The 12,500-nt window shown below is 40.0% G+C and overlaps 1 protein-coding gene and 1 long non-coding RNA gene across 7 annotated transcripts in view; one reads left to right on the top strand and one right to left on the bottom strand.

Annotated features, from left to right (window-relative positions):
• Window positions 1-50, top strand: part of LOC138026236 (uncharacterized) — a 4,190-nt gene extending 4,140 nt beyond the window's left edge. Inside the window, exon 2 of the long non-coding RNA XR_011127239.1 lies at window positions 1-50. This exon is cut by the window's left edge and continues 620 nt beyond it. This is a non-coding gene — a long non-coding RNA (uncharacterized lncRNA).
• A 249-nt stretch (window positions 51-299) lies between these two features.
• The window catches only part of LOC138026233 (2-oxoadipate dehydrogenase complex component E1-like), a 28,730-nt gene continuing 16,529 nt past the window's right edge, over window positions 300-12,500 (bottom strand). For all 6 annotated transcript variants that reach the window (XM_068873480.1, XM_068873475.1, XM_068873474.1 and 3 more), the window contains exons 18-25: window positions 12,139-12,295; window positions 11,163-11,263; window positions 10,743-10,844; window positions 9,880-9,942; window positions 6,413-6,595; window positions 5,312-5,375; window positions 3,499-3,584; window positions 300-1,588 (exon numbers count right to left, since the gene is read on the bottom strand). In XM_068873480.1, the coding sequence (XP_068729581.1) occupies window positions 1,484-1,588; window positions 3,499-3,584; window positions 5,312-5,375; window positions 6,413-6,595; window positions 9,880-9,942; window positions 10,743-10,844; window positions 11,163-11,263; window positions 12,139-12,295 (861 nt within the window). In that variant the 3' untranslated portion in view covers window positions 300-1,483. The remainder of the gene's footprint in view (window positions 1,589-3,498; window positions 3,585-5,311; window positions 5,376-6,412; window positions 6,596-9,879; window positions 9,943-10,742; window positions 10,845-11,162; window positions 11,264-12,138; window positions 12,296-12,500) is intronic.

Here is a 12,500-nt window from a genome sequence, read left to right as displayed (position 1 = left end):
CTGTATTGAATGAACTTGGATGGCTCATCATTAGACATGTTCTGAAATTGCGTGATGTAACTATGATTTACACATGGATTAACCTTCAAGCTCCAACCTATTTACTAAGCGCTAATCTTTTCACACGTGGATGATATATATACAATGGTATAACATATAATACGCGCGGATATTTTGCGAGTTGCGTAGTATTAAAAATACGAGCAATGAGCAAAATATTGAAATAACATTGCTAAGAGTACTTTTTTTAGAATTTAGAATTAAGTACCTTTTATAGTAATTTTAAATCTTTGATTCCCTTTGACATTTTGACTTTCTACTTTATTATCTGCTCATTTTTCACTAAAAAAAAACATCGAAGCAACTTGGGTAATCATTCTATTTTACTACTTAGGTGATAAACATTCAATGAACGTGAAACAAATCATCTGTGTTGCGAAGATGTTCGTGATAACCTCTCGAACTTGTTTTGTTTGCCCCCCTGAGAGGTGTGTTGCTAATTTGCATGATAATGGAAAATCCAACGTGGCGGGCATCGTGAATAAGGTCTATTACTTGACCCTCGTTTTTCAATGCTCGGTTGTAGCTGAAGTGGGTTAATTACCGTGACAACCAAATGGCCTTATGGGCAAGGGCTGACAATGACGGAATCGAACAAGGCACTTAGCTCTTGTCTGTAAAAGACTCTCCCAAAAAATGACGACAGGGAGTTTACGAGGTTGGCGTTTCGATGTCGGGTTCAGTAGGCAAGGTTGCCACCGGTGATGAAATCTGAGAGAGGATAACGCAGCCTTGAAGAGTAAATAAATTCATACAAACTTTCTTTGATAGCGCACGTTAGCCTTACTAAACAGTTGTTTAAAAAAACAATAGGAATTCGAGGTAAATCTAATGGAGACGTGAGAGGATTATAAGATTGCCTATAAAATTTAAATTTCCTCTAAAATATCCTTGAATATAATCCACTAATATGACTTACAACAATTGAGTGCAAATTTAAGTTCAAATTGTCAGTAATTGTCCTCATCATAAATAGTGAATGTTCCCATATTAAAGGAGAACTGGAGAATGTCTTTCCGATGCTATAAATAAAATTGCAGATTGCTGACTCCAACATTAAAAGGTGCTTCTATCTAATCTAGTCTTTTTTCCTAATTTTACCCAAATTCTACCATTATATCAAATTGATTTAGAGCTCTTATCGATCTATACAATTTATAGCAGATCTGACAAGGGTACGATACTGTAAAACTTGATATACATTTAACTTCGTTAGCATTTTGTACAAACAGTCATTTGGGAGCTAGTTACTTCTAGAAAGGCTTTACCTATCGTGGAATTCACGAATCAGGTGGTGAATTTTCATATAAAATATGCAGCAATGGCTGAGACAACTTTTCCCATATGCAGTGATATTTCCTAAGAGACAATCGGCAAAATAGCTTATCCAAGACTGGTTTTTGGTGACAGAGTTGTGGTTGCTTTACTTTGGAAACGAGTCATCCAAAATTTCAACTACTTCCTGCTGGTGTATTTTCCCAATACCCACTGCTGGCGCCGCAAGCACTTTCCGGCCAGCATACTTGAGCTGAAAATAACAAATAAAATTGCAAATTAGAAAGGAGGCAGTGTGGCCCAGTGGTTAGGGCGCTTGCCTTGAGATCCGGAGATCCCGGGTTCAAGACCCGCTCTGACCACTCAATGAGTTTGTTCCTGGTAGTCCCTGGTTCAACTTCCCAGCTGCACTTGTAAATAGTCAACTGGTTTGCCTCCGGCCAGTTGGGATTCTTAACAGTTGTTGTTGTTGTTGTTGTTTCGTATTGTTTCATTGACCCTGAAAAGTCTCTATGGGGAGCGGTCAATTAAGTATGTATTGTATTAATTACTTTTATTACATAGATACTGATGAAATACCAGGATTTCTCCTTTTACTAAAAAAACATATCTTCACCGCGCGCAGTGAACATGTCATTATTTTTAAAATGACTGCAAAATTCTCGCGCGCTCGTTTGCTAATTTTTATTGTCAATAAGCCGACAGACACATGAATTTATAATTTAGGCGATAATGACGCGATATTGCTCGCGTCAAATTGAAGTTTCTCGCATTTTTGTCTCGCGTTCTGCTCGTGATTTGCCTTAATTTTGACCCCTCTGCCTTTTTGTTATCAGATCCACCAGCTACTTTGACAATGTTATGACGAAATTCATGATCAATAACCGGACAGACGCATGAAAAACTGATATCAATTTGTTAACTTTCACGTGTGAGAATATAGGTGTCGCCATGGTAACGAACACGATTAGCCAATAAAGCGAGAGCTTCCTCTTCATTGTAAGATACTTTTGTCCTTTAATATAATTCTTCTCCACTTCATTAACATTTTTACTGCAAAATTTTACATTATCATGATTTCTTGTTCATAACTTTCATAACTCGACTTACCTCGACATGCGTGTTTTAGTGGTTGGTGACCACTTTTACATCATTTCGAAAATGAGTAAAACGAGTTGTTTTAAAATCTGGACATTTCATCAATATCTATATAATAAACAGAACATTACATGGCCGCTTGGGGATACAAATTTTATCTTCTCGTGTTGAAAGTACCTCTAACTCGTTCGCTTCGCTCACTCGTGAGAGATACTTTCAGCACTCGAAGATAAAATTCGTATTCCCGCGCGGCCATGTTATATCCTCTATATTGACCAAGAGTGAGATCTGAAACTGATGCCTTGCGGCGTGATTCTAATCGTTCTGCAAGTTCGGCACGTACTGTGTGTACGTATCTCCTTTGCCGTATTCTGCAAATCACCAAATTTATGGTTTTGACGACAGCGTCAGCTTACAGCAGTGAATCGTTCATTTTCTATCTTTTCTGCTAAACCAACTGAACCAATCCGCTTAGAGGATAATTCTCCTGTACTGCATGGACAACATGACCCTCAATGAGGAGGGTCTCGAGGAAACAAAACTCACTGTTTCCCTTGGGGCCAGTCATTAAGTGCTTAGTGAATCTTTCAGTCTCACTCTTTACTTCAAATCAGTCCGTACCAATCCAGTTATAAGACACTTTGCCAAAGTTGTATAATATAAACAAGATGAAATAATCATCAAAGACTTAAAATAGGCCAAACTTATATTTTGAAGTGACGTTTTTGTCGTCGCCGCTCCCTATTATATAAAACAGAGGCTGCGAAGACTGGTAGGCTGGTACCAAACCAGGACGAAAACAAACTAACAAAGCTTACTGATTAACTGTAAAAATCACATTTCTTGTCAAAAGCCGATTAACGCTAATCCCAGATTAAAAATTAAACAAGGAATTTCTTTTTCTCTACTCCCAAATGCTGTTCAACGCTGATATTATGCAAAACTTAAAAGAAGTCAATCTTGAAAAACAAAAATACAAAAGAAACTTTCACCAAAAAGTTGAAAACACGAAACAAAAGTTTACGCTAATCCTGGCTTTCGAACAATACAGATTTTTTATGTTACCTTAATTCCAAGAAGGTTCTCAAATCGTGGCGAAACAAAACTCCAAGCGCCCATATTTCTATGTTCCTCCTGGCTCCAAATAAATTCTAAAGAGTACACAGCATTCCGGACAGTTTGGAGAAAAGAATAGTTAATATTAGCAATTATTTAACAATTATTCGCCGAAGGCGAAGTGATTATCGGTGAATATTCACCGATAATCACTGAGCCTGAGGCGAATAATTGTTTTAGTGTAAATACACAGGTGATTATTTCAAAAAAGAGAAAAAAAAACATTTCAACGCGAAATCATCTTCACTTACAGTGGCAAAACGACTACTGGCAGCCATTTTGTCTGTCGAGGTGAATATAGGCTGATAATCCGAGATAGCGAGCCAATGAGAGCGCGCGATTTTGTATACTCACCTGTGTGTTTATACTAAAGACAATTAAGTCACGGAAAAATGAACGAAATATTAAGGTTACGGTAGACCTTCACTGGCGAAATTTTGCGATTTTGTTTTTCGTACATCATAGTAAGCAATACTACTTTAACTACATTTTCCAAAAAAAAAGCTCCAAAAGTTAAACAAAACGTGAGTTATTAACGAAAACATATTTTCGATGGATCTTTTTCAGTCAGCAAAGGCGGGAAAAGCCAATTAGAAACTGTCAACGCTAAGGCTGGTTTTCAATCGCGACGGAGTTGGAGTCGGAGTCGGAAACGTAAGGGCGCTTATGACCTATTGAAAATCAAAGATTGGAGACGTAAACGGAGTCATTAGCACGGCGGAATCGGATTGGGAAGTATCAAAACGTTCCCATTTTCTTCCGATTCCGCCTATGACTCCGTCGCTTATGATCCAGTGAAAACTAGATTGTCGGAGTTGGAAGCAGAGGCAGAAGAACCAACCAGTAAAAACGCTTAGAATCGAGCATTGTGATTGGTTTATTCTTCCGCCTCTGTTTCCGGCTCCGACAATGCAGTTTTCACTGGATCGTAAGCGACGGAGTCACAAGCGCAATCGCTATTCTGCTTCCGACGTTCACTAGATCATATCGCTCTGCGCTTCTGATTAAGACTCCGTCGCTAGTGAAAACCAGCCTTTACAAAGCGCGCTAAAAATAATTTTTGCACAGGACACCCGCGAAGGTCTACCGTAACCGTAATGCTAGCAATAAAACTAGCGCTTGCAGCGGGCACGAAAATATTAACCCTCGACGAGACTGTATTTGCAATCCTGCATAAAGCAACAGCTGCAAAAAACGAATTTCTATTAACGTAACGTAATTGCGAAGCGAATTCTGAGGAGCGTCACTCGACTGCATTAAGTTAAGGAAACCACTCAATGGGCGACTGCCACGAGCACCCGAGGCTACGCCGATGACGCGCGAAAAAACTGTTCACCAGGGTATGCTGAGGGCTGGATACGTAACAAAGTTATATTGTAACTATGAAAACATGAAAACCGGAAGTACGATTTCTTGGTTTGAAAAAAAAAAAAAAAAACAGAAAAGAAAGCCATTCTAACAAGTCTTGAAGAAAAAGTAACTTTTATAGCACCGTTAAGTTCATGGTGAAATACAACTCCTTCAAGAATTACAGCTGTTTCAATTGAGTGTCGAAAATGCAACACCAAAGTTATTAAGCCAATCAAAACAGACGAAGACAATTCCAACCCAGCCAATGATAGCGTAAAGCAAATACACATGCAGCCGCCGGCGCAAACTGCGGGAAAACAAAACTGTTTCTTACAAGTCAAAGGAACGGACGAATTACTTTCGATAACTAATAGAAAACCGCTTTAATTGTCGTGGTTTCTACGAAACCCACCTTTTGCTCTGGAAAACTTTTTTACTTCTTCACGGATAAATTCAAAAGGAAACGGACAAAGAGACTGAAAAAGGCAAAAAGAATAATAATACTACAAGCTAAACGTTTTGTCCACCAACAAGTATTGTTCACACAGTTGCGTTTATTTAACGGGGACCAGGGATCTAGGTCCTACGGAGGTCCGGGTCTTGGCTTAACAACATCCTTGTTAAAAGACCAGGGACCCCTTCCTCAAATGTTCCGAAACTTCTTGGGAGTATTTAGGGCATCATATCTCACTCGTCTTCAAGCCGAGGCCGTTTAAAGACATAAAACTTCGTCATTATGATGTTTTTTTGGGTCTGGTAGATATGTTGAAAGATCAGCATTTTGAAATTGGCGGATAGTACATTAAAAATTGACTTTTCGGGCCTGGACAGCTACCGGGACATTCAAGAAACGGGCCCCGACCATGTAGTTCGGAAACACTATCAAAGACAACTAATATTTCCACCGGATACTGACTTATCCGGCAGATAACTATGCTATCAACCCCCCCCCCCCTACACCTGCAAAAAAATTAATAAACTTGGCGCACCTTGGGCTGGAAGGGAAGTTTTCCCTCAATTTAATTGAGCCTACCATGAAACTCTCCGACACAAGAACGCTTCATTTGTAATCATAGGGCGACCGTAAGACGTAACAATAGGGAAATTAAGCGCGCGAGTTTTTGAGACACGGACGGCAACCAAAAGTGAGATGTTTTCCCTTTTGACTTGTCTTCACACAACTACATTTACATCGCCAAGTATCTTTTCTCTATTAGAAATGATTAGTATAAAACTCTTGGGGACACCACTTTCATGGAACGCAATACGTTCCCTTCCGCGTTCCCTTTCGCGTCTCAAAAACGCGCGCGCTTAAGCTCCCTAATAATTCAAGATGGTGGTGTCCAGGGAATTGGAACATAAAAACAAGCGATTTTGGAATTCATTTATTTCGGATACAAAGGCTTCCCTTGAAAAAAAAACTGCAAGCAATTTTGATTGTGCACATTTGCTTGACTTTCTTTGTTATTTTTGTTGAAGTGGACGTTTTCTATCAGTATTTGTAGAAGGTTACCTCAAGTCTGACAATAGCTGTATCTATACTGTTGGACGCTTCTCTGTGCTTAGCAAGAGCGTAGTAATGTTTTCCAGAACAGAATATGACGCGGCTAACTGAAGCAGTATTAACAAAGTTATCTCCCAGCACCGGTTTGAAATGCGTCTTTGGTCCCATCTCCTGAAGAGACGACACGGCACTCTACAAATAATATACAACACAACTGCCTTTTCATATGATCTCATTAAAGGCCCAGTAATAAGGGCAACATTTTTCGTGCAACTTGTCGCGCAACAATGTTGCGTTGCAAGTTGAGATGTTTTGTTGCGCGTATTACCACCTACTTGTGCAACAATTTTTTATGTTGCAAAAAGTAGACGTCGCTTCTACTTCTTGAAACATGAAAATTTGTTGCGCATGCAAGAAGGTGGTAATACGCGCAACAAACCACCTCAACTTGCAACGCAACATTGTTGCACGACAAGTTGCACGAAAAATGTTGCCCGTATTACTGGGCCTTAACTCTGGCCTTACTATATATTTGAGGATCAATTGGGTTCTCAGATAAAAAAGCACTGGAAATTATTTGAAGGATTTTTAAAAAAGTCTCAGTTGTGGTGAGAAGCAGAGATGGCTATACATGCATTACGTAAAACACAGTTAGTGCTGGAAGGAGTCTATAGGATAAATAATGACCGGTTTCCAAAACAACGAAAAAGTGTCTAGGGGGTCCGGGGGCATACTCCCCAGGGAACCTTTTTCATTTTAACCCCCCAAAGTGCCCTTTCCTGTGTTTCTGACCGATTTCCGTAAAACAGTGGCAACCGGTACGTATCCGCCCCTGTAGTGCACTAACTATGCGTAAATTAAATGATTAAAAACTAGATCACTGGTCAATGCAATTGTTGAGTTTGATTTGCGTAGCCATGATGGTATATGAGCTGTCATACCATGCTCTCTACAAATACCACTAACAGTAAGCATCGGGTTTTTTTGTTGTTTGTTTTTACAAAATAAAATGGGAAGATTTATCCATCATTTGTGGGTGTTTTTAAACAACAATTTTTTCACTCCCGCTTGTTAACATGATTTTTTGCTCATTTATCTGGAAAATACTTGATATGACATTCGATGTATCTACTTTTAAAGGTACACGAGTGAGCCCTGTTGCACGGAGTTGTTGTCTTGACAATTTTTTTTTTCGGATTCAACGTTCCTCAGGTAGGGGCAAATTTCTCTGCATTTTCGATAAGAATCCGAATCTGGATTTTCACAAAAGACCACAGTCTTTGAATGTTATAGCAATAACAGATTGTGAAAATCGTATTATTTTTTGATGCTTTTTTTCTCAAACATGACATCGTTGCTTGAGGTCTCTAATTTCAGGGTTAAACTCGACCTTGGAACAGGTTACAAAGAAAACCACATGTTCCCTGAGGGAGGAAGTGAAAGTTGTTCATTATTAGCTTTATAGAAAACTGGTCTGCATGTAAATGAAAATGTGATTTTAACAAACAAAATAATAAAGGTAAATTTACCACCGTAAGGAAGACTTACGACCAGACGATTCGAGCTTTAGCCCTCCGTCAAAGCGAATTGCGATTGAATTGAATCAGAAACCCATTAGAGTTGAAACGTGTAACGGCCCCTTGTGTGCTAGGAAGTAAGCTTCTGAATATTCAATTTGCTAAGTACCATATTTGGAACAACAAGAGCGAGGGGTTTCCAAATATGGTACTTAGCAATGAAACATTCAACCAATCAGTTTGCACTGAATATTCGCCAGCTGTGAACCCGCGTTACACGTTTCAACCCTTATGGGTTTCTGATTGAATTAAATTGGTGGTTTCATTTACCTTCCTTTCACCGGAACGCATGAGCCCAACAAATTGACCTGCTCCCAACTGAGTGGCTTCATAGCTCAGTTGATAGAGCATTGCACTGTGACAGGCATCGCAGAGGTCATGAGCTCGAATCCCGTTGGAGCCGCGGTCAGCCACCTGAATCTTTCGGGTTTCTATCAGAGACAACTGCTTAAATTGTCCAGATACGTGCGAGGATCATTTCTCCCTTTCGTCAATAGTCCTCACTTCAAATACATACATTTACTTCCATCATCGAGTCCCTTCACGGGAACAAAAGAGCCCTACAAATTGACCTGCTCCCAACCCAGGTGATTTGGTGACGTAATTTGGAGGACTGGGAAGAAAAATTTTAACGCCGTATCCCACAATTGCACTATCCCACTTTTGACACTAGTACTGAATACCTTTTTCAAGAGTTGAGCTGGAGAAAGCTTGAATCTCAGCGTCAGATACAAAAAGCTTGCATGGTATATAAATCTCTGAATGGACTCGCACCAGGTTATCTTCGATCTAGATTTGTTGAGCGTAGCGCCGTTACTGATTATTCTCTTCGTAACACTAAAGATAAACTTGCTGTTCCCCTACCCCGCACCAACTTCCTTAAGAACAGTTTTAGATATAGTGGTGCGGTGTTATGGAACAGTCTGCCAACTCGTGTGCGGCAGGCTAGGACTCTAGAATCCTTTCACGCTGGCTGCAGCGGCTTCTTTTAGCGTCATTGTTTAATTTACACGGCTCTCACGTAAAGCAGTTCACTTAATTTATTTGTAGTTTTAGTTTTAGATAGATGGTATTGTAAATATTTCATAGTAATAAATATGTTAATTAACTAAGTAAGTAATTAAATAAGTAGTAAATATTTTAATTCATAAGTAAGTACTACTTAATTTATTCGTAGTTTTTAGTTTTAGATTCATGGTATTATAAGTCTTGTAAATATTTCAATTCATAAATATGGATACTGATGAGAAAACCGTGTATAAATTAAGTTATTTGATTTGATTTGATTTGATTGATTTGCAGGCGGCCTTAGGTGTTGTTTCCAAACTCCCTGCAGTATTTCCATCGCCAAAACTCAACAGATCATTCTGTGTCTACCACATTTCCTGTTACTGAATGAGCATTCAAGTCGACCCGACGAGCTCTATCCTCGCCTCTGCCATGTTGAATTCGAAAATAAGGCCGCGCACGGTTGTGGGATACGGCGTTAAAATTTTTCTCCCCAGTCCTCCGAATTACGTCACCAAATCACCTGGACTGTGTGACTTCATAGTTCAGCATTGCAAACTCAAATATATACATTTCTTCATTTAACCTTATCCTTTTGTTTGAAAGAACCAAATTTTTCGAGTTTCAGTTCCCACCGACGGAGCGCCTCAGTTTCTTCAGGAACTAAACCCTTCATGGACCACTTTCATTAATGGCGACCTCCTCTACATTCTTTTGTGTTTATATTAATTATACCTACTGGCCTCATTTTGAAACAAATATTCTTTTGAAATTTGCTCGTCGTCGCCTTTCTAGCAAGGCTAGAAAGGCTTTTTAGCATTAAAACAGAAGAATATTTTATTTGGCCGCCATTATGAAAGAGGTCTATTGGTCTGCATGTAGATCTCTTACCGGAAGTCTCAGCAGGAGTTTGGGTCCAACAACAACAAGTGGCTTCCGGAAGTTACGTAAAATCTGAAGGAAAAAAAGGGTGACTCAAAGATGTCTCTAAGCGATACTGTTTAAGCAATGGAAAAGGAAGCCTGGAAAAATCAAGGCTTGAACCGGTTTTTTTTCCCCCGGATTTTGAGGTCACTGTTTAAGTTGCTCTCAACTGCGATGGTCAGCTGAGCTTAGAGCCGTTACAAAATGCAGTCACTCGGGAACTTTTTTTACTTGAATGTAAATTCTTCAAGCACTGGAGCATTAATTGGAGCATTAATTGGAGCATTAATTGGTTTTTGAGGGGAGAGGGAAACCGGAGTACCCGGGAAGAAACCTCTGCGGAGCGGAACAAAGAACCAACAACTCAATTGAGTGTGGGAATCGAACCCGGACCGTATTGGTTGGAGGCGAGTGCTTTCACCGCTACGCCACCCTGCTCCCCAACGTTACTTACAAGCCACTTCCACACGTACATTCGAGAGCCAAATAACAGTACAGACATTTCGTGGCAGAAGAAATATGACAGAAAAGATTGCCGTCATTAAACACGCACCAATTTAATTCCACGTAATTGAGAAATACGACATAATTCAAAACGCATCAGTCTAAGTCCTTGCAATGAACTAGGGGTCCATAAATATACCCCCCTCTCCCCTCCTTTCCAAAACTTACCCAGTGGCGGCGGTTTTCTATTGTCTACTGTAGACCTGCATTTCTGCTACGTTTCAAAAACCAATCAAATCGCTTACTCGACGTATTTCACATGTATCTCACGAGGGACACTCATTAAGCATGCGCAAAAGACTTGACACACAAGAGTGCAATATCACCTGTTGTCTCAGTAAGTGGAAGTACTGCGCAGGTGTAGTCGGGTTCACCACATGCATGTTAACACTGTCTCCATCGGCCGCATCCTCCTTGCTGTCAGTTAGCTTTGAAAACAAGAAAACAGCATATTAATTTAGTAAAACAAGAGCCCGCGATTCATTGGTCAGCACCGAGAGTAATTCTGACACCTTCCTAAATATGCGCACGCAGTAAATATAGTGTTTAAGTGGCAACGACGGCAACATCGAGGGAAACGCCACTGAAAAATATGACTTCGCGTCATCGTAAATATTTTGCAATTATCCATTCTATCTCCTTCATGTTGTCGATTAAACATGCAGTAGTTTAGCAGATCATATTAAGCAAGTACAAGCCTAACGGCAGTGAGGGCTTAATGGTTGAAGACAACCCCGCATGTTTACCTGAAGAAACCTTTCCAATCTGCAAGAGGAATGCTCTGGACCAGCGCCATCATATCCGTGAGGGAGCAACATCACCAGACCACTCTGCAGGAGCCACTTCGCTGAAATGGCAAAATTTTAACATACAACAACAAAGTTGTTAAAAGCCAAGTAAAAGGAAGAAATTTAACAACGCTAAGTTTAAATCATTCAAGCCAAAGTTAGAGGAAGGTTGCGGAAATACGTAAAATTAATTTAGTTTTCAAGGAAAACGGATCAAGATGAGATGAAACGTAGTCTACTACGATCCCGCAACTTCCAGCAAAGGGTGGTCTCCCAACTCTTAGTCTAATCTTGAAGCTGACAGCGTTTTCCAGCATTCGCCACATGTTTAGTTGTTTCCAGACAAGCAGCAGCGGAAAAAGGTGGGACAGCGACAACGAAGCCAATAAAAAGGGCGCCGTATATCGAGCAAGTTTTCAAAATGGACCAATCAAAGGGCTCGATTATTCAAAGCCATTCCGGTGTCATCTTTTCATGAGGTGCTACCTTGATTTTTGTGCACGGTCGAAGACTGACTCTAACAGAACACGATTTGAGTCACGTGATAAAAACGAGGCTCTCTGATTGGGTAGATGCATCGTAGAGCCTTACTCTTAAAACCAACAAAGGACCATAAACAGAGAAAGGATATAATGTCACTTTGCCAGCACTGAATAGAGCGAGTTTCAATCGAGTGTCGTAAAAACAAAACCAAGGTAATTACTTTGGCCAATCAAAACTCGAAGTAATTATGCGTAGCCGACAACAAAGCGCGCGAAATTGTGCACGCGCGAGCCACGATTGGCTTTGGTTTCACTTGTGATTGGTTGAAAAAGTGGCGCGAGAACTTTGAACCAATCACTGAGTGAAGTAATGCAAAACCAAAGCAATTCACTATAATTACTTTCGACACTCAATTGAAAACCTCTCTAACATGTAACAGGATATAACTCACCTTCTCCCCCTGAAATAAACGTGTCTATGATGACCTGAGCTCCATTGAAGAAATCTCCAAACTGCGCTTCCCAGATGATCAAATGATTCGGATTTTCTATACTCATTCCATATTCGAACCCAAGACAAGCTTCTTCTGACAATGGACTGTTCACTACCTGCACACAAAAGACCATTTTAATGATACTTTTGTTCTCTATTGCCGCATACCTGTCATTTTTACCAGTTTAAAGAGTGCGTCCATTAAGCAATAGGGACTTTAAGATCTACATATATGACGCGGTCGTCAAGGAGAACACAGCAAAACAACAATATCATTGGTTAGTATGTGTAATATTTTGAAAATTGCACGAGGGCACATTG

This window comes from Montipora capricornis, chromosome 12, assembly GCF_036669925.1.
Source record: "Montipora capricornis isolate CH-2021 chromosome 12, ASM3666992v2, whole genome shotgun sequence".
Classification (NCBI taxonomy): domain Eukaryota; kingdom Metazoa; phylum Cnidaria; class Anthozoa; order Scleractinia; family Acroporidae; genus Montipora; species Montipora capricornis.
Note: the sequence above shows the minus strand (reverse complement) of the source record. Positions and strands in the feature narration are given on the sequence as shown.